General features: G+C 49.3%; 1 protein-coding gene across 4 annotated transcripts in view; it reads right to left on the bottom strand.

Annotated features, from left to right (window-relative positions):
• Window positions 1–22,827, bottom strand: part of CHD7 (chromodomain helicase DNA binding protein 7) — a 120,100-nt gene that overhangs the window by 10,311 nt on the left and 86,962 nt on the right. Inside the window, exons 15-31 of one of the 4 annotated variants that reach the window (XM_082859060.1) lie at window positions 18,998–19,208; window positions 18,146–18,341; window positions 17,692–17,859; window positions 17,300–17,479; window positions 14,282–14,392; window positions 13,990–14,195; window positions 11,438–11,637; window positions 11,103–11,262; window positions 6,766–6,855; window positions 6,196–6,299; window positions 4,732–4,861; window positions 4,207–4,279; window positions 3,990–4,047; window positions 3,069–3,297; window positions 2,637–2,845; window positions 1,893–2,558; window positions 974–1,134 (exon numbers count right to left, since the gene is read on the bottom strand). The exons of 1 other annotated variant lie outside the window; for it this stretch is intronic. In XM_082859060.1, coding sequence (XP_082715186.1) covers window positions 974–1,134; window positions 1,893–2,558; window positions 2,637–2,845; window positions 3,069–3,297; window positions 3,990–4,047; window positions 4,207–4,279; window positions 4,732–4,861; window positions 6,196–6,299; window positions 6,766–6,855; window positions 11,103–11,262; window positions 11,438–11,637; window positions 13,990–14,195; window positions 14,282–14,392; window positions 17,300–17,479; window positions 17,692–17,859; window positions 18,146–18,341; window positions 18,998–19,208 — 3,152 coding nt within the window. Of the gene's footprint in view, window positions 1–973; window positions 1,135–1,892; window positions 2,846–3,068; window positions 3,298–3,989; window positions 4,048–4,206; window positions 4,280–4,731; window positions 4,862–6,195; window positions 6,300–6,765; window positions 6,856–11,102; window positions 11,263–11,437; window positions 11,638–13,989; window positions 14,196–14,281; window positions 14,393–17,299; window positions 17,480–17,691; window positions 17,860–18,145; window positions 18,342–18,997; window positions 19,209–22,827 lie in introns of all 4 variants that reach the window. 2 more of the 4 variants (XM_082859061.1, XM_082859059.1) reach the window with 2 other exon arrangements.

Raw genomic sequence — 22,827 nt, 5'->3', positions numbered from 1 at the left:
ACAATGGCTATGGAAAACAGTACAGAGGTTCCCCCCAAAATTAAAAATAGAACCATCACATGATCCAGCAATACCACTTATGGGTATGTTTCCAAAAGAAATGAAAGCAGGGTCTCAAAGAGACATTAGTCCATTCACATTTACAGTAGCACCATAATAAGCCAAGAGGAGGAAGGTACCCAAAGGTCCCAATGGTGAATGAATGGATAAAGAAAACGTGGTATATACACACGATAGAATATTATTCAGCCTTAAAACAGACGGAAATCCTGTTACATGCTTTGACACAGATGGACCTTGAGGACATTACACTAAGTGAAATAAACCAGTCATAAAAGAACTAGTACTGTAGGATTCCACTTATAAGAGGTATCTGAGCTGAAGTAGTCAAGTTCACAGAAACAGAAAGTAGAATAGTAGTTGTCTAGGGGCAGTGGGGCAGGGGAGTTGATCTACGGGGAAGGAGTTTCAGTCCTGCAAGATAAAAAAAGTCCTGGGGGTCTCTTTTACAACAACCTGAAAATATTTAACTCTACCCAACTACACACTTAAAAACAGTCAAGATTGTAAATTTCATGGTATGTGTTTTTTACCACAATAAAAAATTCTTTTTAAAAAAGATTCACACATTTTATTTCGTCAGATGGGTCAGTCTTTTGAAACAATAATCCATAGACGGTACTAGACAAATAATCTAACACACCGCGAGGAAGCAAAGATCCTTACGAACAGTTCTTTTTTCTTATTCGCTTTGCTTCCTGGCACCTTTCCTATCCTATTAAAAAAGTTATCCCACAGAATTTTTTCTTTGGGCTTTCCCAGATCATTCTTTTAAAAACACAAGAAAAATCTACAATCTTCATACGCTGTGTCAGAGTTTACCTTAAAATTAGTTGAAAAATCAAGCTAGAATGATTTCCTCCACCCTATTCTTTTTTGGTCACCAAAACAACAACAACAAAACCCCACCGACCTTAGGCCAAAATGAGAAGGCAAACGTTCTTTCATGAAGGAGCTGAGCTACGGACGGATCTCCATCCTCCATGTAGAATCCGTCTCGGGTCTCATCCCTAGCAGTGCTCATGGAAGCATTGCTCTCTTCATCAAAATTCTTCCCTCTCGAGACAGTTCCTGCTGAGAAATGAGTTAATGTGCATCGCTCACAACCAGCATATTGCTGAAAAGGGAGTGTAGAAAAGACATGATTTAATATCTGAATGCTGATGAGCTCCATTTTATCGAGTACCTACTGCGGCTACAATGGTATCAGGCACGTTACAAGTCTTGTCGCTTAAAGCTTGCAAGGGCCCTTTCACGTAGCTGGTGTCATTCCTGTTTTACAGATGAGGAAGTAGAGGCTTAGGGACGTTACGTCTCACTAGTCGTCAGGCATCCTGCGAACAAGTCTCACAGGCGGCTGAATCGACAGCCAAGCCTCTGACCCAGCAGAGCCTCTGTTCCTCCACCAGGAAAAGGACTAATGCGTTGGCCACAGTTCCGAGCCGCAGCTCCGGCAGAAGAGTACAACGCGGCGCTTCATTTTTCCTTCGTGGCAGGTACGGCAACCTACCTGGGACTTAGGAAGAAAACTGGTTCTTCCCAGATTCTACTCCCACCCTTTACTTCGGAATGAAAAATAAAGCATCATTTGTTTTAAAATTGTTAGTATCTGTAAAACCCTCCTGGGAAGTTAAGTCGTTCGAAATAGCATGCTTACACATCATATCAGAGCAAAACGTACATCTAGGCACAACCTGACACTATTCCTTCACAGAAAGAAATGTACGCTCATTACCTTTAAAACGACCGGGAAAAAAAAAGAGCACCGGTCACATGACAGGAAGACACCTGCGGGGATGGAGTCAGGAGAGGCCTGAAGGGCCAGGAGTTACCTTCGGGCTGGGAAGACTCTTCCGACTTGTCATCGTCCTCCAGCTTTTCCTCTTCGTCCTCCTCGGAACCCTTTTCTGAAATGGACTTGGGCCCCATGTCCGCACCGACCTCCGCCCCTCTCGGATCGCTCTTCCCAGCGCCGGGCTCGGCCTCGGCCTCGCGGTCCTGCTTCCGGTCCTTCCCGCCGCCCTCGGCCTCCTCCTCCTCTGCCTCGGCCTCCCCCGCCTCCCCGGCCTTGGCCTCCGCCCCTCCCGCCTTCTCCTCCTGGCCCGGGGCAGCGGTGGGGACGGCGGTGGCGGCGGAGGCGGGCGTCTGGCCAAAGCCCAGGGCCAGCGCGCTCAGGGCCGGGGCGCCGGCCGCCCCTCGGGTCTGGGCGAAGGTTTTGTGCGCGTCCAGGAAGGAGAGCTCGGGGTCGTTGAGGATGTGGTAGTCCGTGCGGCTGACCCCGTGCTTGGCGGCGCCCACCAGCAGGTCCCGGTCGTGCCTGCCGCACTCCCACCACTCGGGCAGGTCCAGGCTGGGCTGGCAGAGCCGGAGCCGCTCGGCCAGCTGCGGGTGGCGCAGCACCTGCTCGCGGATCTTCCGCAGCAGCTCGATGCGGTACAGGGTGCGCGAGGCGCGCTCCTCCGTGATGGGCTCGATCGCCGAGGGCAGGTCGGGCGGCTCTGCGGCAGGGGGAGCGCGTGTCACCCGAGGGCGCCCGCCCCTCCCCCGCCCCGCTGTTCCGTGCCCGGCGAACCTACCGCCATCTGGCTTGGTGGGCACGCGACACACCCGCCGGCACATGGCCACGAAGCAGCTGAAGTACTTCTCCAGACTCTCATCGGACTTCTTGTCAAGCCTGGCAAAGGCTCGGAATTGGTTCCAGTCGAACTGCTGTTTCGCCGGGTCAAAAATAACCCCAAACGTGGACACCACGCGGTAAAAGTCCGCCTCTTCCCGTCTCGTCCACCTGTCAGAAAGGAGGCGTTAGCCGGACTTGGGCTGCGTAAAAAGGCTTCACGTTTATTACTGCTTTTCCTCGTTTGCCCTGAACTTAATTCACAGGGCTTGTAGCTTTCGGGGGGGGGGGGCGCTTTGACGGCGGTTATCTTGCCTGCGATGTCTGCCTCCCGCGGGTGCAGAACAGAGGAGTAGGCAAGGTACCAGGCGCTGGTAAACCCTCGGAAACTCACTTCTGCCGTTTCTCCGATATTATAGCCTCCCTTTCAGCTTCCAGGGCCCGCACTTCCTCCCGGGGCCGCCGTCTCCGCCGGTCGGTCTTCATCAGGGCCTCCTGCCTCATCTGCTGCCTTTTATAGCTGCGCTGATAGGCGGTAATGAGCCTGCGCAGACGGGTGGTCAGGGTCGAGGTATTGGGCCAGTACAGCTGGCCTAACTCAGCGCTGCCCTCGCTGTGCTTGCCTGGGGAATTGAAGAGAAGATTTCTGAATGTGTAGCCATAACCTCGCCATACACAGAGGTTTCCCCCAGCAAAACGAGATGACTCGCTAACATTCAAATGGCAGCATGGGAAAGGGCATCGTAGTGCTCTCGTTTTTAAAATATAAATAAGGAGTGATGTTAGTGTGGAACTTGTAAACCATTTCTTTCTCAGCTCCTTAGGGGGAAAAAACCAAGGTCATACGTCAATCCTACATAAAGAAACATACTTTGTGCCACAGACTACGTGATAAGGGTGCTCTCCTGTAATGTGATAATCTTGAACGTAAAAAACAATCACATGATTGTTAGCCAATGATCTTACATTAGGAATAAAGGGTAGTAGTGTCTCAATAAACTGGCAGATACTTAACAAATGCCCTGTTTTTAAGAGCTGTATTTCTAAAGATGCTTAAAAGTTTTCACCACCTGATTTGAAACATAAATATGTAAATTATCTTAATCCAAAAAATAGTTATTTTATCAAAGCAATTCAACAGAATGAAAAACCGAGAATAAACAGGCATTAGAATTCTTCACAAAAGAGGTGAGTCAGCATAGATGAAGCGGCACTTGAAGACACCGCCGTGGTGAAGCGGCAGCAGTCCAGCCGCAAGGCAAGGCCTGCACCCCACTCTTCAGCCCTGCTGCCCCCGGCTTTCAGGGAGTCATACCTGGGCCGCGTATTTCCATGGGTTCTTCCTTATCTTCTGGAGGAGAATTTGCAAATTCCTCAAAAGCAAAGCGAGAAAGAGAAATTATTTTAATTTGGGGTTTTATTTTGCTTTTATCTTTTAAAGAAAAGGCCGTTATCTATAAAGTTTAACAAGCCTTATATGAGCATACAATATTTTACTGGTGCCGTAAAAGTCAATGTACTCAAGTTCTTACATCTATTTCATCCTTGAACGGCGTTCTGGTTGGTTTATATTCTGGGTCTTCATCTTCTCTATCAAATTCTCCCCTATATAAAATTTAAAAAAATGTTTAAATCACACTGATTAGCAAGAGACTGAAGGGAGCCTGGGAAAGAGTAACAACCCGCCTGATGCTACTTTGAATTCTGAGTCTGACATCCAAAGCGACTCTGTCGGTATTCAAAGCGTGCAGCCATGAGGGGTAGGGTGTCTGTGTGTGTGTCTGTGTGTGTGTGTGTGTGTTGTGTGTGTGTGTGCGCGCGCGCGTTGGGGGGCGGGGGGTTGTCATCATTTGGAAAAGACAGACAAGTTGCAGATTATCTAGATCATATATTGTGTTTAAATAGTCATTATGATATATAAACAGACTACACTGGTAAACATCACTTAAGTCCAAATCAGATGCAATGTAATGCACAGTGCCGTGTAAGAACTGAACCCTGCCAGTAGATGTGACACTGACATAAAGTTTATTAAAATTTTAAAATGTCCTTCTTACCCATCACCGCCATCTGCTAGCATGTCTGTTCCTCTCTGCTCGGCAGCGATGGCCTTGGCATCGGGCATACCAACTCGTTCCAGGAAGCACAGCGCGGGGTCAGCTCGCATGGAATTGTACTTCTCGTACCCTGTGCCGTCCCACCGGCCCACAGAGGACACACACGGAAACAACGAAGGCCCGTCACTCACAGAATCACGAGCACGGCCACCCCACCCGTGGTTCTCGACTGAGATGATCATTTTATGTTGGCTTTAAACGAACCAGGCTGCAGTAGCCTATTCTACGAAACACTTATCCCCGGGCAGATTTGGAGGGGGAGGAGGGGGCCAGGTTACATTTCAGGGATGTTATCAGAACGACTGCAAATACTAACGGAAAAACGGGTTCAGAATAACTGCAAGGTGCCTGGGAAGGTGTCTGACCCGACCGTCCCCAGGATCTAATTTTGCTTGGCATTAAAAGGCTTCGTAGTGTTCTTCTGTGACCTCTGCAGGGGTCCACCCCACCTTCCCGGGAACGGCTTCAGTCCTGCAGGAACGTGCACCGCCGGCTGAAACATCCCTGTCTACGTCAGGCCAGCGAACCTGTCTTATTAGGTTTAGGATGATGCGTGTCAGTAAGATGACACGGTTCCCTCTATGGTTTTCAGACTGCAATTTGCTTTTTGACTGCCCAAGTTGACTAGATGGAAGATGGCAGATCCCAGCAGTGCACTGCGGGAAGATGATTTTTAGGCTGAGCTCACAAAACACGGCTGTGGTACAGAGGCAGAACAGCACAATTCAATTAGGATGTGTACCACCACACCCCGCTCCTAACTGCTCTAGAGCCGCAAGCCAAACTGTAATCATGAAAGGTTTTATAAGCCATCATTCTCCCCTTTAGTCAGGCTGGGCTGCTGAGAATACCTCCACGACCTCCAGAGACTCGGGATTATAATCAGGAATCGTTCACTGTATATATCATGCCAGTTCTGCATCCCCAGCCTTTCAAAGTTAACAAGGCTGCATCCCACTCAGGGGAGCCACGAGTTCTCGGCACTGACATTTGTGAAATATTGCTTGGAACAAAGCCCAGGAGGCACTTGTACAGATTAATAGCAGAGGTTAAGCCCACCGTCCACTTTGACACGGGCTGGCAGAGCCCGCAAGGGGAGCCATGCTGGAAGCAAAGTTTAGGGACAGCTATAGGACAACTTGGCTATTATTAAAACAAATATGGCTTGGGTTTTATTTACAGCCAAGAAAGAAATGTTTTCTTCTCAAATACTCAACAAACATTCAAAAACAGCATCTGATATTTACAGTTCATATTAGATTTTTAGTACAGGAAATGGTAGACGCCAAGAGTCCTCTGGAACTATCCTCATTAATATTATGACTTTGGAAAGAGAATGCAAAGAGCTCTAAATAAAGACAAAGCCACACGGTCAAGATGTGGTCCAACAGAGACGCCCCTTACCGTGCTTGAACACTCCAATCAGGAGGGACTTATCAGCTTCCTTATCCCACCAATCTGTGGGGACTTCCGCGTGGAAAGGCTCAGGTATCCACACATCAGCTTCACTACAAAGACAACCGTTTACGTGATATTTAAAACAAATCCCAGTATTAAAAAAGAACGCCAAGGGACGAACGCAACCCGCGCCCCCTTCCCACAAGCACCTGAGCATCGTGAGGTGGGGCTGGGGGCGGCGTGAGCTAAGGTTAAAAGAAAGGGCAGAAGTCGGCCACGTACGTCCTAGCAGGACCAGAGGTGAACTTTACCACGCAGGGCCCCATTTTTTAAAGGTCAGCTCGGAACACCGGTCGTTTAGTTCACACCTTTTCGTACATCCACACATACATACGAACAGGCTTTTCCCGATTCTCATCACGTCCCCAGGCTGGTAGGGCAAACAACTGCTCTTGAGATGCAAAAAGGGAGAGGCGCCACTGACGGCTGACGGAGGTTCGAGGCGCGCCCCGCGCTCTGTTCTGACCGCCCGGCTCATCGCCGAGGGGAACGGGGTGAACGTGGGCTCACACCAACCTTGAGTCGGCGCCCTCTAGGATCTTCTCCGCCTGGTCTCCTATCACTTCTTGTCTCAGGTAGTACAGCATGCGGACACGCAGCAGGACCCTGGAGAGGAAGACGGGGGCGGGGGCGGGGGGGGAGAAGTTCTTAACTTCGGGACTGTTTGCCAACAGCGGCTCCTGGCAGCTGCTGCTGTTCATCCATCATCCTGCCAAGGCTGATTAGCCATGCTGTATGGTAGGCTTGAAGCGTGACAGATGGTGGCACATAATCACCTCTGTGTGGTGCTTTCTGCTAGCTTCCAGCAGGCCTGCCTGGCAACCGCTCCCCCTGCACAGAGAGGGCCGGAGCTCAGCCCGGCCCGGGCACACTTCGTGGAGTCTACCTAGTGCAGCTTGTGAAGTTTAGACACGTAGCCCACCGCTGCCTCTGAAGTATCGAAGCGAGTTTGTAAACAACGGAGCAGATGGCTTTCAGTAACTGTTCTGCTTCATTATCTCGTAAAACTTCCTCAGCTGCTGCCTTAATACCATTTTTGGAAGCACATCAGAAGTTGTAGGAATAAACGAGATATAAAATCTGGTTTTACTACCTTACCATAAACCCTCAATATGGAACGTCAGGTTTTTCAGATTATACAACTCTGCTTCCGAGAAAGGAAGATGGTGGTGGCAGTGGGTCCTTACGTTTCCCCCTTAAGGAACAGTAACCGTTTTTTATTCCTTCTGGCTTATATTACCTGGAAGCCTAAGTTATAGCTTAACAAGTAATACTAGAACATCACAAAGGAGATTAAAATGTGTCCAGTTCACTGAAGTTCCTAGTCATCTTCAAGGAATCAGTTTTTAAAAACTCATGGAATTCTAGGAACCAGATTTTTGATCTCACTTGGATTTCCTCAATGGCGTACACCTAACTCTTTCAGTAATGCCCACCTGGTAAATCCCCAAGGCCTCTCTACTCCAAGTCTAGCATCTCCTGCTGGACAGCCCCCACTGTGCATTCAGGACTCATATCTGAAGACTACCTCCTTGGCCATGAGTAGATAACACCAAGTGCTACTGCCCTAGCTGGATAATCCCATCATATACTTGCAGCAGAACACTTTACAACCCATGTATCACACTGACTAACCTGACTAGCTCATTTGATCCTTACAATAACTCTATGACAAAGTGGAGCAAGTCACAATTTCCATTTTCACAAACATGAAAACTGAGGCCAACAGAGGACAAGTGACATATCCAAGGTCACAGGGTCACCTTGAGCATGGACCACTCAGAATTAGGCCTTCTGACTCCATCACTTCCTAATGTCTCTAGGGACGTGGCATTTGTCATTGAAAATATCAAAATGACAACTAGGGGCAGCTTCACCACGATAGGCCACTCCCAATCATACACAGATACTCCGTGACCTGCCTTCCTCTCCACCAACAGGCTGCTTCTGGCCAACCTGGGTTCTTAGCGGGCAAAGCGTGAGGCTGTAAATACCTGAATGCACTCCAAAGTAAGCGGCCTTTCTGGATAATTCGTTTTTGTTTTTTAAGATTTCTTTCTTTTGATAAGATTAAACATTGGCTGTGCCGTACTGAACCAGCAGAAGAGAAGTGACAGTGCAGGTCCCCACGGCTGCACAAGAAGGACCTGCACACCACATCTTACAGAGGATGCTTGGCAAGGGGACGCCCTCCACCTTTAGCTGGATCCTCTTATTCACCAAAACTCGGTGCGGCAGCAGTGATCCTGACGGTTTCTCTCCCTTCGGTAGAAGACAAGGTTTTCTACCGCGTGAGGAATTTTAGTTTTGTGGAGACTTTTACGAATGAACTGTGAATGTCACCTTTCTTCTAGAGGAAAACATTCAAACCAATGCACTGGCAAGCTGAGTGGCCTGGCAGGATAACGGGGTGATGGGAGGTGGCCTCTGACCCTAAGGAGCCTGCACGTGGTGAGTCAGACAGACAGGACTCCTAACAAGTCCCCAGACCTCATTCTCATTTCAGCGGCTATCCCACTGGTGCCCGTTTTCTGGACCAGCATCAAGGCCGGGAGCACGTGTGCACTGAACTGTCCTACCCCCTTTTTGTCTCCTTCAACTTGAGACAGTTCCTGTCTTTGTCTCTTGAAACTTTCTTTTTTTTTTTTTTGCGGTACGCAGGCCTCTCACCGCTGTGGCCTCTCCCGCTGCGGAGCACAGGCTCCAGATGCACAGGCTCAGCGGCCATGGTTCACGGGCCCAGCCACTCCGCGGCATGTGGGATCTTCCCGGACCGGGGCACGAACCCGTGTGCCCTGCATCGGCAGGCGGACTCTCAACCACTGCGCCAGCAGGGAAGCCCTGTCTCTTGAAACTTTTGAAGAGGACTGGCCAGCTGTTTTCCAGGAGGTCCCTCAATTTGGGTCTCATTTTCTCTCTGACTGCTCATCCCCGAGAGGAGATGGAAGAGGCACTGCCGGTTCTTCTCCTGAGACCCAGGGGAAGATGTGAAGAACGCTAGTTACATCTCACATACTAACTGGGCCGCGTACCCTGCAGAGAAGTCTGTTACTGACATCAAAGTGGGGAATTAAAAACCGCCACCATGACACTGGGGTCCGGGAAGAGGAGTCGTTGTTCCCACACTAAACCCCTTCACTTACAGTTTGTCTGAATCCAGAGTTCGGAAGGTTATGGACCCCAAGTTCACATAAACCACAAAGAAACAGAAGTTTTCTAATAGCTCTAGGCAGGGCAGGACTTTAGGGAGAACCATCATGCTATGGCAGTAACAGCAGTTTCTGAGGTGCCAGAAGGGTTTGAGGTAATGGTTTTGAAGACTCAGAAGGGAAAAATTTTGTCGGTCAAAATCCAGCAATGATGATCAAAGCGAGTCCCTGAAGGCACCACTGCATTTAAAAAGGGACGAGAACCACAAGTCAGTGCGACCCAGGAGCAGCAGATGTTCTCCAGGAATTATTTCACTGAGGTTTTCGACAACCCTGAGGGGAGGCAGGGTTCCGAGATGGGCAGGGCTGCTCGGAAGCGAAGGTGCTCGCTGCCCCTTAACTAGCTGAGGGACCTTAAGCACCCGAGACTTGGTCTCCTTGCCAGGTAAATGGGGATGAAAGAGCACGACTTATCTTAGACAACTCAGAACACATAACCCCTAGGAAGCGCTTGGCGTGCTGCCAGTATTAGGTGCTCAGACGTTTGCTGCTCCGATGTCTAAGAGAGATAGACATTTATTTAAGCTCTATTTGATGAATACAGAAAGTGGGTCTTTGAGAGGTCAAGGAGCTTGCCCCAGGTCGCCCAAAGCCAGGAAGGGGAGAGCTGTGCAGCGGTAGCGCTGCCTGAGCCCGGATACCGCACATGCACGCTCAGAGGACGGAAGGAAGCAACACATGTGGGCGCTGGTGTAATGTGTCGGCAGCTCACAGAGCTCCAAGCGAGGAAAGGAATTCAGACCTAGTGTCCTTCAATTATATATAATCAGGTTCTGGAAGTAAAGATAAGGAATATGATTCTAAGCTCAGAGGTAAGACGAAAGGACCCAGTAACTGAGGCATCATGAAGCAAAAAATACCACGTGAGCTCCGCCGTTGCTCGACTGAAAGCAGTCAGTTGAAGGCGGGATCACAGAAAGTTAACCATAATCCTCTAATACACGTCGGTGAAAACTTAGTTATCCACAACGTCCACAGCAGCATCATTCACAACAGTCAAAAGGTATCAGCCAACCCAAGTGCCCACTGATGGGTGGATGGACGGATAAACAAATGCGGTCTATACGTACCACGGAATACGGCTCAGCCATGAAAAGGAACGAAAATCTGGCACAAGCTACAACACGGATGAACCCTGAAAACACTGGGCTAAGTAAGTAAACCAGAGACGGCAAGGCAAACACTGTATGATTCCACTTATGAGGTACCTAGAATAGGCAAATTCACAGAGACAGAAGGTAGAATGGTGTGGTTGCCAGGGGCTTCGGGGGGAGAAATCATTTAATAGGTACAGAGTTCGTATTAAGGTCAACAAAAAGATTTTGGGTATAGACAGTGGTGATGAGGACACAGCAATCTGAGTATGATCATTCCCAGTGAGTTGTTCACTTACAAACAGTTAAAATAGTAACACGGTGTCATGCATCTTTTACCACCCAAAAAAACAAAAACCAGTTGCCTGAAGGCAGGCTGCCACGTGACCTGGCATCACGTTTCAAGAAAAACAGTAAAGTTGTACCAACATAGTAAACATGGTATAATAGCCTCACTGATATATATCTAGCATATACATCTACTTAAACACATGCATGTTTAAGAAGAAGAAGGGTCGCCAGCTCCCCACGACCGCCCTCCCTGACGTACTTGTTGCAGTGGTGCTTCAGGTGCTTCTTGTAGCTGTCCTCCTGGAACAGGGCATCTGGGTTGCAGCCGGCCAGCCAGTCAGCGTCCTGCACCACTGGATGCGAGCTCTGGGCTTTCACCTTTTTGCCCTTCCGCCCCCTGGGCACCGGGGCTGATAAACCTATAAGCAGAGCAGTCATGATAACCATAGCAACAGAAGCTCTCCACGACCCTGGTTATGGCGTCGGGGTCAGGAATCTCCGTGCAAGGCAGGGACACACGGGGTCTGGGACACGTCCCGAGCGCCCCCGACAGCTCCCTGGGACCCCACCGCACGAGGCGCGACGCCGACCCACCGGAATGGTTGACCAGGGCTCGCGTCTGGCCATCGGCCGTGGGCGTGATCAGATCCCAGATGAAGCTCTTGATGTTCTCGTCCCCCCGGTAGTGGTTGAGGCAGTACACGAGGATAGTCCTGCAGATGGTTTCCACGTCCTGCTCGCTGAGCGGACGCTTGTAGCGGCCATGGGAAAGGATGTCTGTCCAGCGCCCCCAGCTGCAAAGCAAACATTCACATGCAGACGGTGCCTCTGGGTTTAGACGTGCGGCTTTGGTTTCATGGTCACGTGGCAGTGTTAGGAGAGCCTGGGTCAAAACTAGCGACATATGACATCAGGTTATCGTGAGGCAATCCAGGGTGCCGTTACCACCCGGCCGCGTGTTCACTGCGCCGCCGGGCAGAGGCTGACACAGCCCTTCCCAGCTGAGACCTGGAAACCCCCTGCTCCACTTCACGTGGGCATGGTTCGTACTTTCCGAAGCTGACCCACCGTTTGAGATGGAAGGTGACGGGAATGACTACCCCCAAATCAGGGATGCACGCGGCTAAAGGTGCAGCTGCATCTATTCACCTCCAAGGGACGCCCTGATAATTAATGAGAGGCCATGAAAGGTCTCCCTTTGAGACAGGGGTGCCAGGTGCCAAGTATAAGAGCGCTCCTAGGTCCTTGTGTGAAACGGGGGGAGAGAGGACCGTGGACAGACCTACGCGTGCAGTGCACAGTGAGCTGCGTGCAGTGCACAGGGCTGCGTGAGCGTGCCCTCCCCGGGTTCCAGGCGCTCAGGGCAGGAACCAGCCTCCACGCGAGGGGCACAGTTCACCCCGCGGCCCCGCCTCTGCCCCGCCTGGTCCTCCCAGCTTCAGAGAAGTTTCCCCAGTTCCTCAAATCGCCTTCGGACACACGGCTCTTTCTGCTGGGAACTGTCTCCTCCTCCCTGCCTGACGACGTCCCACACTCCCTCTTACCCCAGCTAATTCATGATATCCATTCACGCGCCTCCTTTGATTCCCCACCCCCCACAGTGGGCAGACAGCCCCGAGCTGCATCTTAGAGAGGACGTGCCTCTGCCCCACTGGCATGTGAGCACCTGTGCAGCTTTACCAGTTTACTGCCCTTTCTGCTGGTTCACCTGCCTGCCCACCTGCCCCCGGGGTGGAGGGGGGGGGGGCGCCGTAACCACCTGCTCACGGCCCTGTCCTAGCACAGTGCCCTGCAGGTGGTAGGTGTCCAACACACCTGATGCCCATGGGAGGCGGGAAGGGCGTTACTGAAAGACAGATGTCCTAAGCATACTGCTCAGCTTCAGCAGTTACTACTGTCCCGTTTCTAAAGTGAGCAGCAACATTCTCAACTTTGATCATCAGGGTGAAACATGGAAGCAGGGGAAGCAGCAAAGGGCTCGGTAGCTAGGGGTGGCCAGGAAAGAATGCCCGGCTTGCAGAGATGACGATGAGAGGTGACCCAGCTGCCGAGACACAGGACCGGCTGCAGCGGAACCTCCTTTACTGCATAAGCAGCCACTGACCCAGCACTCACCGTGCCTACGGGCCCCGCACTCTGCCCCGAGGACACGAAGAGGGAGCCCTGGTCCTCGCGGAGCCCTTCACCAGGGCTCCAGCAGGAGAGGCTATCACCTGACATGCCGAGTGTGACAGCAAGTGCAGGGAGACCCTCTGGGGCAGGTGCTGAGGTGATGCCTGCTCAGAGGTCAAGGGCAGGAGATGGTGGGCGGGCAGGGCTGCATGTGGAAACAGAGGGAGCAGCGCACACGGCAGGAGAAGAAGCCTCAGCAGCCCGGGGTGCCCGCGGAAAGGACCCACGAGACAGACAAGGGCCAGGTAGGAGCCCTGTCTGCCACGCTGGCAGGATGTTTGTGTTTCTTCGGAAACTAATGATGAGCCATCGGAAGAAAAAAAATCACAGAGCAGATGTCGCCAGATATACAGAAATATCGTTTTGGCGGCAGCTTTTTCACTGGAGCGGCATTCGCCGGCAGTCCTGCCATGTGCCAGAGCAGGCGTATTTACGAATCCAGATGCGCACCGAGCACCTGCCTTTCAGAGCCCTGTGTGGGCGCCGGAGGGTCAGACATGGGTCAGATGTGGATCTTGTGGTCCAGCAGGAGAAACACGACCCATTCAGAGAGTTGAAATGACCGCCATTTATGTTTCAGATGACTTGGGAGAGCTATACAAGTTGAGATGATTGCCTTTAACAAGTTTTTATAATGGAAAAATAATGAAAGATTACCATAGTGGTAAACTTTATGTGAAGGTACACTAGGAAAAGAGGTTGTTATTCTGAGACTTTGCTCTGAGTTATTAATGATTAGCAAGTCAATGTGGATGTGACACAATTCCTTAAGGGGCAAACCCCCTTCGAATCCGTGAGGATCTGCACAGCTTTCAGCTCTTTAACCAAGAGGCCCCAGGCCTGCCCGGGTTGCGTCAAAGGCATTTGCTACGGGGAGTCACAGAAATCCAAACACAAATAGGGTTTTCCTCCGCCACCTGGAATTCTAACTATTTTTCGAATGAAAGTCCATCTCTCACATGAGCCTGACTCACCCATAGACGAGCAGGTTCTTCTCTACTCGGAAGCACTCGCTCCTGGCATAGCCCTGGGACCTGTCCTGCGGCCGCCGTGGCTTCGTGCTGGGCTTCTCTTCAGAATCGCTCTCCAGGTCTGAAAATTCCATCAGCTCATCCTCCTTCACTGCACTGTACAGCCTGGTTTGCTTCCTCACTCTTGGAGTGTCAATAACCAGGTTGTTCTGAAAGACAGCAGATACATTGGAAACTTCTGAAAAAGCAACCCCTGGGGGAGATCAGGCAGACTGTGAAGGGGCCTCTCACTCACCCTCCCATTTAAGGCATCGATATCCAATTCCGCCTTCTTAGCCCACTTTTGCCAGAAATTTGGATCATCCAAGGAAATATCTGTCCTGTTTCCAGATGCAACGAAACTGGCCTAAAAGGGAAAAACGCGCGCATTACTTTGAGATGCTTTTCTCAGTGGCAAAATGCAAAGCAGTTTTCACATATTCATTCACTCGAACATGGACCCATCCTTCTACCGTGAGCCAGAGGCTGTGGCCCATGGGACTGGGATGAAGGACTGTCCCTCAGGCAGCTCACTGTCCAGGGGTTGATAAAAGATGATAGAAGAAAAGATGACAGCACAGCATAGTAAATGACAGGCAACAAAGGTACGTACAGGTGTAGCCGATATACAGAGAGGAGCCCTAACCAGGCTCAGGTTGGGTGCGGGTACGGGGAGGGCACTGCTGGGAGGAGAGAACAGGCCCTCCAGAACACGGTGCCTGGACCAGAGTGTTAAAAGCCCACAGAACAGGAAAGCATGTGGAAACGTTCAGGGCGGGGCATGTGCAAAGGCACAGAGAAGAAAGGTGATCACGTCGTACGGCTGGGGATTTGGGCGGTCAGGGGAGTGTAGCCCAAGGTCAAGCTGGTGGGGAGGCAGAAGCCGGGTCAAGCAGGGCCTTGCATGTCCTGTTAACAGAGTCTGAACTCCATCCTGAGGTAGTGGGGAACTCTTTGAAGATGGGAATAATCTCAAGAGGTATGCGACCATATCCAAAGTCACCTGCCAGAGGGACCACAGCGGTGTCCTGGAGCAGGGAGGGCAGAACAAAGAGGACAGGCTGCGGCCATAGTTTAGGGAGGAACAGTGAAGACCGGCAGAAATGAAGAAAAGGATACAGTCTAGAAGGCAGTCTTTAAGAGGTAAAATTAAAGGAGTTGGAATCTGAGTGGATGTGAAGCCTGAAGGACGAGGAAGCCAGGAAAACCTCAGCACCCAACTCTGGCATCTGAAAGGTGTGGCTCAGGTGAAAAAACAGGGGCGTGTGTGTGTGTGTGTGTGTACATGCACACGCGTGCAAACAGAGGGTGGAGGGACAGGGATGACTAATCTGCTTTGGTACCTACTGAATCTGAGGTGCCTGTGAGGATGGAGGAAAGAACCTGAAAGAGGCTGAAAGATGTGAGCGAGAAGGTGTTGGGTCACAGAGCCCAGAGGAGGAGAGCCTTTCAAGACTGGAGTAGCTGGGACAACTGAAGTAGCTGAAGTAACTGGATATCTACAGGCAAAAGGAGGGAGCTGGACCTCTGTCTCACATCACACACAAAAATTCACTCAACAGGGATCAGAGACATAAAGTTAAGAGTGAAAACTATAAAACTCTTAGAAGAAAACACAGGAGCAAATCTCTGTGACTTAAGGTTAAACAATGAACCAAAAGCACAAACAATAAAAGAGAAAATGGGTGGGCTTCTTAAAATTAAACACCATTAGGAAAAGACTAGGGGAAATATTTGCAAATTGTATTATCTGATGAGAAACTTTTATCTGGAATTCTTAAAGTTCAATAAAAAAGACAACTCCCTCAAAAGAGTTCAGAGTTGTTCAAAAGATTTGAATAGACATTTCTCCAAAGATTATATATATATATATATAGCCAATAAGAAGACGAATAGAGGCTAAACAGCAGCAGAGAAACGCAGATCGGACCAGAGTGGGCTACCACTTCACACCCAGTAACAGGACGGTAATCAAAAGGTCAGACAACGAAAAGCGCTGGTGAGGATGCAGAGAGATTCGAACCCTAAACACTGCTAGTAGGAAGGGAAAATGGCACAGTCACTTTAGAGAACAGTCTGGCAGTTCCTCAAAGGATTAAACACAGAGTTAACATACGACCCAGTAATGCCATTCCCGGTATATATGCAAGAGAAATGAAAACATATGTCCACAAAAAACTTGTTCACAGATGTCTGTAACAACAGTATTCATAATAACCAAAGAACGGAAACAATCCAAATTTCATTATCCGCTAGTGAATGGATCAACAGTCAATGTCCATTATCAAGTGGTAAACGAGGTATAACCATAGAATGGGATATTGTTCAGCAACAAAAAGGAATGTCTGACACGTGCTGCAACATGGATGAACCTCAAAAACACGCTGAGTGAGCGAGGCCAGGCACAGAAGACCACACGTTGTATGATTCCACTTATATGAGATGTCCGGAGCAGGCAAACCTCGAGAGACAGAAAGCAGTTGAAGGGTTGCCAGGACTCCGAGGGGGAGGGGACGGGAGGCGGGGTGGGGGGATTGTTACTGGGGTGACGGAGACGTTCTAAACTTAGATGTGGGGATACTTGTACAAGTCTGTGAATACGGGAAATGCACTCAACGGTACACTTAAAGTAGGGGAATTCTGCGGTAAGTAAATTCCATTTCAATAGAGTTGTTAAAAATGAAAGCGTGGCATTGGGCCTGGGTGTGGATGGGGGAAGCCTCAGAAGGGGTCCTGGGTGGAGGGGATGGAGTGGAGAGGTGAGGGAGGGGTGGAAGCTGGCAGGTGGGAAATTAGCAGAGAGGGAGGCAGGGGAGAGAGCTGCGTAGATAACGCGTGCGTGGCTCTTCGCTGGGGAAGAAGAGCTGCGGGCTTGTAGCCAGAGCGGAAAGCAGATGGGGTCTTCTTCAGATAGGGGCGAGCTGACTGGTCTGAAGGCTGTCAGGGGTCAGGATCACAGGAAAGGGGGGAGAGGGTGACGGAGCAGAGGCTCAAGAAGCAGAGAGGGCGGGGCCGGAACACAGGTAAAGGACGAGCCTGGCGAGGCGGGAAGCGTGGCCGGGACAAGGTGAGGGTGACCCCGAGACCCGCTACAGAGAAGAGAACCCAAAACACGACGAGTGCTTCGTGCATCGGGGGTTCCATCGAGCGGGAGTTAATCACTAATCTCGTAACGTGCAACATAAAGCAGACATCATGTGTGCTTCCTGGGAACGTGTGACACAAACTCAGTGCCGCTGCCGCAGAACACCCGCCGCTCGGGATCGATCCGCACCTTAGCAAACGTGGAACCCTTTCCCTCAGACTCGATGGTGATGGTGTGGGTTCGCCGGAGGAGAATCTGGTCGATATCTTCTTCGCAGAATTTAGACCCTTCGTCCTCCTCATCCATGAGGGCACCATAGGCCCCTTTCCGGAGAAGATCCTCTATTTCTTTCTTGGAAAGCTGCTGTACCTGTTTTAGAGAAATATTTTTAGAATTGTCTGTAGACTGAACAAATGATTCACCTTTCTCAAAGAGGGTAAACCCTAATGACAAGAAAGGAAAGTGCGACAAGATATGCTTAAAATATCGAGGCCAAAAGATAATCAGATGCCGGAAAATTTCTCAGTATAAGCTAAATAATGGAGCGAGAGTGAATGCACGGTGTGGGCAGCGCGCTTTACCCCGTTGGGAGCGTTTTCTCTTCCGCTCATGGACTGCAGGACAGCTTTATCCAGACCGAGCTTCAAGCTAGCTTTGTCGAACATCTCCCTCTCGTAAGAATTCCTTGTAATCAGCCTGTAGATTTTCACAGATTTGCTCTGTCCTATTCTGTGACATCTAGCCTGAGCCTGGAAGAAAAAGGAAATGAATGGCTACCAAAGAAAGAAAAGACTCGACTGTCAGTTATAAGAGCATCTGTTCCAATAAACAGGGGTGCAGTTTAACAGAAGAGGGTTAACACACTAAGAAATTACTGTCACATTATTAGTAAATTGATTACTAGTTGGTTCATTTGCCCCAATCACGGGACACTGCCTGAGCGACTACACGATTTTAATTTATCGGTCTGACATAGCAGAACGACTTTCAAAAGTGGGAGAGGGAGGCATCGGGGAGATTTTCTTGCATGTTTACCTGGAGATCATTTTGGGGATTCCAGTCGGAATCAAAGATGATGCAGGTATCAGCAGCAGTAAGATTAATGCCTAAACCTCCTGCCCTTGTACACAGGAGGAAAACAAACCTATCAGAGTCAGGTTTGGAGAACCTGTCGATAGCTGCCTGGCGGAGGTTCCCTCTGACCCGGCCGTCGATCCTTTCGTACGGGTACCTAGAAAATGTCAGTGTTAACAAGGAGGCCTGATGAACGGCCAAAACACGCTTTTCCTTTTTTGGTGTTTTAAAGAAAGTACTATAATATGGGATATATATTAACAGGATGGTGTCATTTATCAGAAGTAATTTCAGAGCAAATAGGTGTTGTTGTAGTTTTTCATACAACTGGTCGAATGCCCCAAAGATTAAAGTTCCTGCTACTTCCTCTCCAGTGTCTGAAAAGGGCTGACACCTCCAACAGTGAAACAACAAACAATTTCAATTTTCGGTAAGAACTGTTCTCGCCTAGCCAAAGGAAAGAAGTGGAAAGCAGAACTGCCCACAAAAGCACGTGTCGCATGGAATAGCCGTCATGCCCATCTACAGCTTTTAAAAAGAGGTGTGACACATGTCCCCTACTCCATCCCCTTTACTACAAACGCCACTTCAAGGGACTTCCCTGGCGGTCCAGTGGCTAAGACTCCGAGCTTCCACTGCAGGAGGCACAGGTTCGATCCCTGGTCAGGGGGCTAAGATCCCGCATGCCGTGCCGTGTAGCCAAAAAAATTATATAAAAAAAAAAACCAACTCCCCCCCGACGCCACTTGGAGGCAAAGTGCGTGGAGCCCCGTCTTCTGACCCCAGCTCGCCAGCCCGGTGCGCGGCCCTCACCGTCTCTGAATGAGGTAGTCTTCCAGGATGTCCAGGCAGCGCACCATCTGGGAGAAGATGAGCACCCTGTGGCCGCCGGCCTTCAGCTTCGGCAGCAGCTTGTCAATCAGCACGAGCTTCCCAGCAGCCTGGATCATCGCCTGGAGCTGAAAATCTGGAGAGTCGGCATTGTGTGTTTCTTTAAACTCTTCCAAAATCTTCTCTTCAGCACCTGCAGAGATTGGAGAGCATAATGGGAACGCTGTAATATTCTGTTACGGTATGGAATACTGTTTTTAGTAGTAAGAACAGTGAACCTGCTTTCGAAACCCACTGCGAACCGTAAGGGCCGGGAGGCCTCACTCGTGTTTATGAACACACATCCGTCCACGGGCTCCAAGGAGGGTCTACACAGAACCGTGGAAGTACAGAAGGGATCAAAGTTTTAAGCGCAGCACATTTAGGCGTTTGTGGGGGGAAAAAAACCCCCCACATTTTCCAACAAACAAATGTTTGCTCTCTGTAGAAACTGAATTTCAACAACAGACTGTCACGCCAGAAGTGGCAGAAACAAGCCAAGGGCCAGATACCTACAGAAAACCTGGAACCTGAAATGCTAAAGAAGGGAAGAACTGTTTACTAGCTGAATATAAACACAAATAACAGAATCTGTTCTGAAACGAAGAGACAAGGGAACAGGGTTCTAACAGTTACGGTGCAAGGGCAGACGTCTGTGTATCCAACTGCACATTAGTGCAGCCAAAAGGGCTGCGACAACAGGAAGCCCATTTTCCAGGGTCATTTTAGGGATTTCTCAGGGTGCCTGAGCTTATCTTTACTGCGGTCTCTGCAGCTCCCTCCACGTTCATTCTCAACTGGTGAGTTCCTAAGGTGCAAAAATTCTACCCTGAATTACCCAAAGCTTTAAAAAAATAAAAACTGACCTCTGTTTCATGAAAGACTTCTATACCTAACCCTCTTTTTCTCATCGCCCCACAAGAGACCTCTGCTTTGCTCCAAGACCTGGGTGCATCAGAGAGAAGCCTGGAGAGAGAGGCACCTTCCCAGGGATGGAAGCCCTTCCACCTCCTCCCCTGACCCCAGACGTGCTGGCTCAGGGAGCAGCAGGCTGAGCTGCCTGCAGCCGCTTAGGTGGCTTAACTAGAATTAGGCGGCAGGGGTTCGGCCGCACTGGCCGGGGGTGGGGGTGGGGGATGTCAGTCAGGGCCAGCAGCTGTGCTCAGCCAGCCCCTCTCCCCTGGAGACAGAGGGGTGGTCACCTATCCTTTGGAAAATACAAACAAAACCATCTAATGGGATTTGTCCTCAGCCTTAAACCGTACCAGGAACTTTAAACTACTCTTCTTACCACTGGTTTTAAACGTGAACGAACTATGCACAGGATGGGGATACGGGCCCCTCACAGGGTGTAAAGGTCACGTGAGGTGGGCCACCAGAGCCGTGAGGACAGAACGGTGGCACACAGCAGTGGGTGGGGCAGAAGTGCCCTCCATTCCCGTTTTCAGGGCACTTGGGCAAGTTAAGTCATGACACGGTCACACACTGAAACACAGCTTGTTCATTATTAATCAACAAAGGATCTTACTGAGACCAGATTAAAGTCACTAATGCCTGGACCGGGCACTGAGGTCCGCGCAAAGTGCATCGCTACTTCTCAGGAAGGGCCTGGCAGAAAATGCCGGCTGGGTCCAAACTGTGGTCTCTCCCTCCCCCTTCCACATGAATAAAACGCTAATGTTCAGGATGTTAATCTAAGTGAAACAAATGGCAAAAGTTTTACTAGGAAAAGGTAAAAACCAAAATGCTGTTTAAGAGAATCGGCAGGAATATTCTGGAATAAAGAATATTCTGGAATAAATACTCTTGCGTCAAGTTGAATAATGTTTTTCAAGGCAAGAAATTTAGAAATCTAGGTTCTGGATTCAGGACAAGAAGACCCTCAGGAGACAGGAGAAACAGATTTACATCCATATATTACATTAGGTCTTTTCAAAAAGTTTTTTCTTGTTGGATAATATACTAAAAGCTCTGCAAGTCAGAAATAGATTTCACTCATAATGTCTGGGCAGTTATTTTTTGCTCATATTAGGATTACAGTCCATAATCAAAATACAGCATTTTAGCTTAAGCTAATGGTCGGTGAATAGCTTTTAAAAATGAAATAATCGTTTTGACAAAATAAACATGTTTGAGTTACTTTAGTAAAAAATTTGAAAATATAAGTTCAGTCGAATTAGTAGAGAAATTTAGTTTTTTCACTTTAAATTTATTTATATGACAAAAATAACTTGCCTGCTTTTTCAATACTACCAATGATTTCTCATGCCATCAAAAGTGGCCAGAATTAAAATACACTCTTTCTTATCTGACAGAAGTTCCTCCTGAATTAATCAATTCAGCTCTTTGCTGTGAATTTAGGTTCTTAGAGTGGCAGCCAGTGGACGCTAAGAACACTTCATTTAGAAATATCATATCAGCAGACATATTTCCTAGGTGGTTCCTGTAGCACTGTATGATGCCCAGAAGAGCTGAAGACAAGAGGGCAGGGAAGGAGCTGGGGAGGAAGGCAGCACCTCCCTTCTGAGTCATTACAAGGCCGAATTTTCAAGTTCACCAGTTAAAGATTTACCTTGATGCTAGATCTGTAAATATCAAATCAGAAAATTAACTGGAAATAGGTTATGATAAGCCCAAATACACCGTTGGCACTGCCCTAAAGTCCTGCATTTACATTTAAAAGTGTGTGTGTGTGTGTGTGTGTGTGTGTGTGTGTGTGTGTGTCAGAGGTAACTTGAAGAAGTGTGGAAGTCTGTTCCCTTAAACAGATGGTCACTGTGAGGGCAGGAGCTGCAATGTCACCTGGCTATATTAGCCGCAAACAAACAAGAAATTCTTTTCTTTTTAAATTTTACTTATTTATTTAATTTATTTATTTATGGGTCTTCATTGCTGCGTGCTGGCTTTCTCTAGCAGCAGCGAGCAGGGGCTACTCTCGTTGCGGTGCGCGGGCTTCTCATTGCGGTGGCTTCTCTTGTTGCGGAGCACGGGCTCTAGGCGCGCGGACTTCAGTAGTTGTGGCTCGCGGGCTCAGTAGTTGTGGCCCACGGGCTTAGTTGCTCCGTGGCATGTGGGATCTTCCCGAACCAGGGCTTGAACCCGTGTCCCCTGCATTGGCAGGCGGATTCTTAACCACTGAGCCTCCAGGGAAGCCCAAGAAACTATTTTGCAGATTACCATTTTCTCTCTGAAATTCATTCCATCACGTGAGCTCAGTCTTGTCTTCTTTCTGCTCACGGCTCTCCACCACCCTCGCCCCACCACCAACAGAGGATGCGTAAGTCGCCCTGAAACATCGGGGCCCCTACCAAGTCTTCAACATCATTTTCACTCTCACATACGGTAACATACAGTTACCTGCTCAACTTTTAGCAAGACAAACAACTAGCAACACTTACCAAGCGTTTATTATGGTCGCCTAACACTGTTCGATGCTCTTAAAAGTCTCAGTACATATTAGAAACATTTCTCATTTATGTACAGTTTGTGTTCTACGATCACTTCTAATGTTTTTTCCGCTTTGCTGATGTTATCGCTCTCAACCTACACAAACAGTTGCTTCTCTTGTCCACGATCACAGAAATGTTGTGCTTTGTTGAACTGAACTTTCATTTGACCGGGGCTACTTTGCTCTTTCACAACCAACCCAAATGTCAGTTTAATTTTCAAAACTGAAAGCCTCCTGTAACTGCTCGATAAATGAGCATGGAGCTGGCATTGGGTCAGTACTTCTGTCCTTCCTTCTCCAGGTTGTGGATGAGAACAGACAGTCC

Source organism: Leucopleurus acutus (genome assembly GCF_964270905.1).
Source record: "Leucopleurus acutus genome assembly, chromosome: 17".
Taxonomy (NCBI): Eukaryota; Metazoa; Chordata; class Mammalia; order Artiodactyla; family Delphinidae; genus Leucopleurus; species Leucopleurus acutus.
The sequence above is the reverse complement of the archived record's forward strand: the minus strand, read 5'-3'. Positions and strand labels throughout refer to the sequence as shown.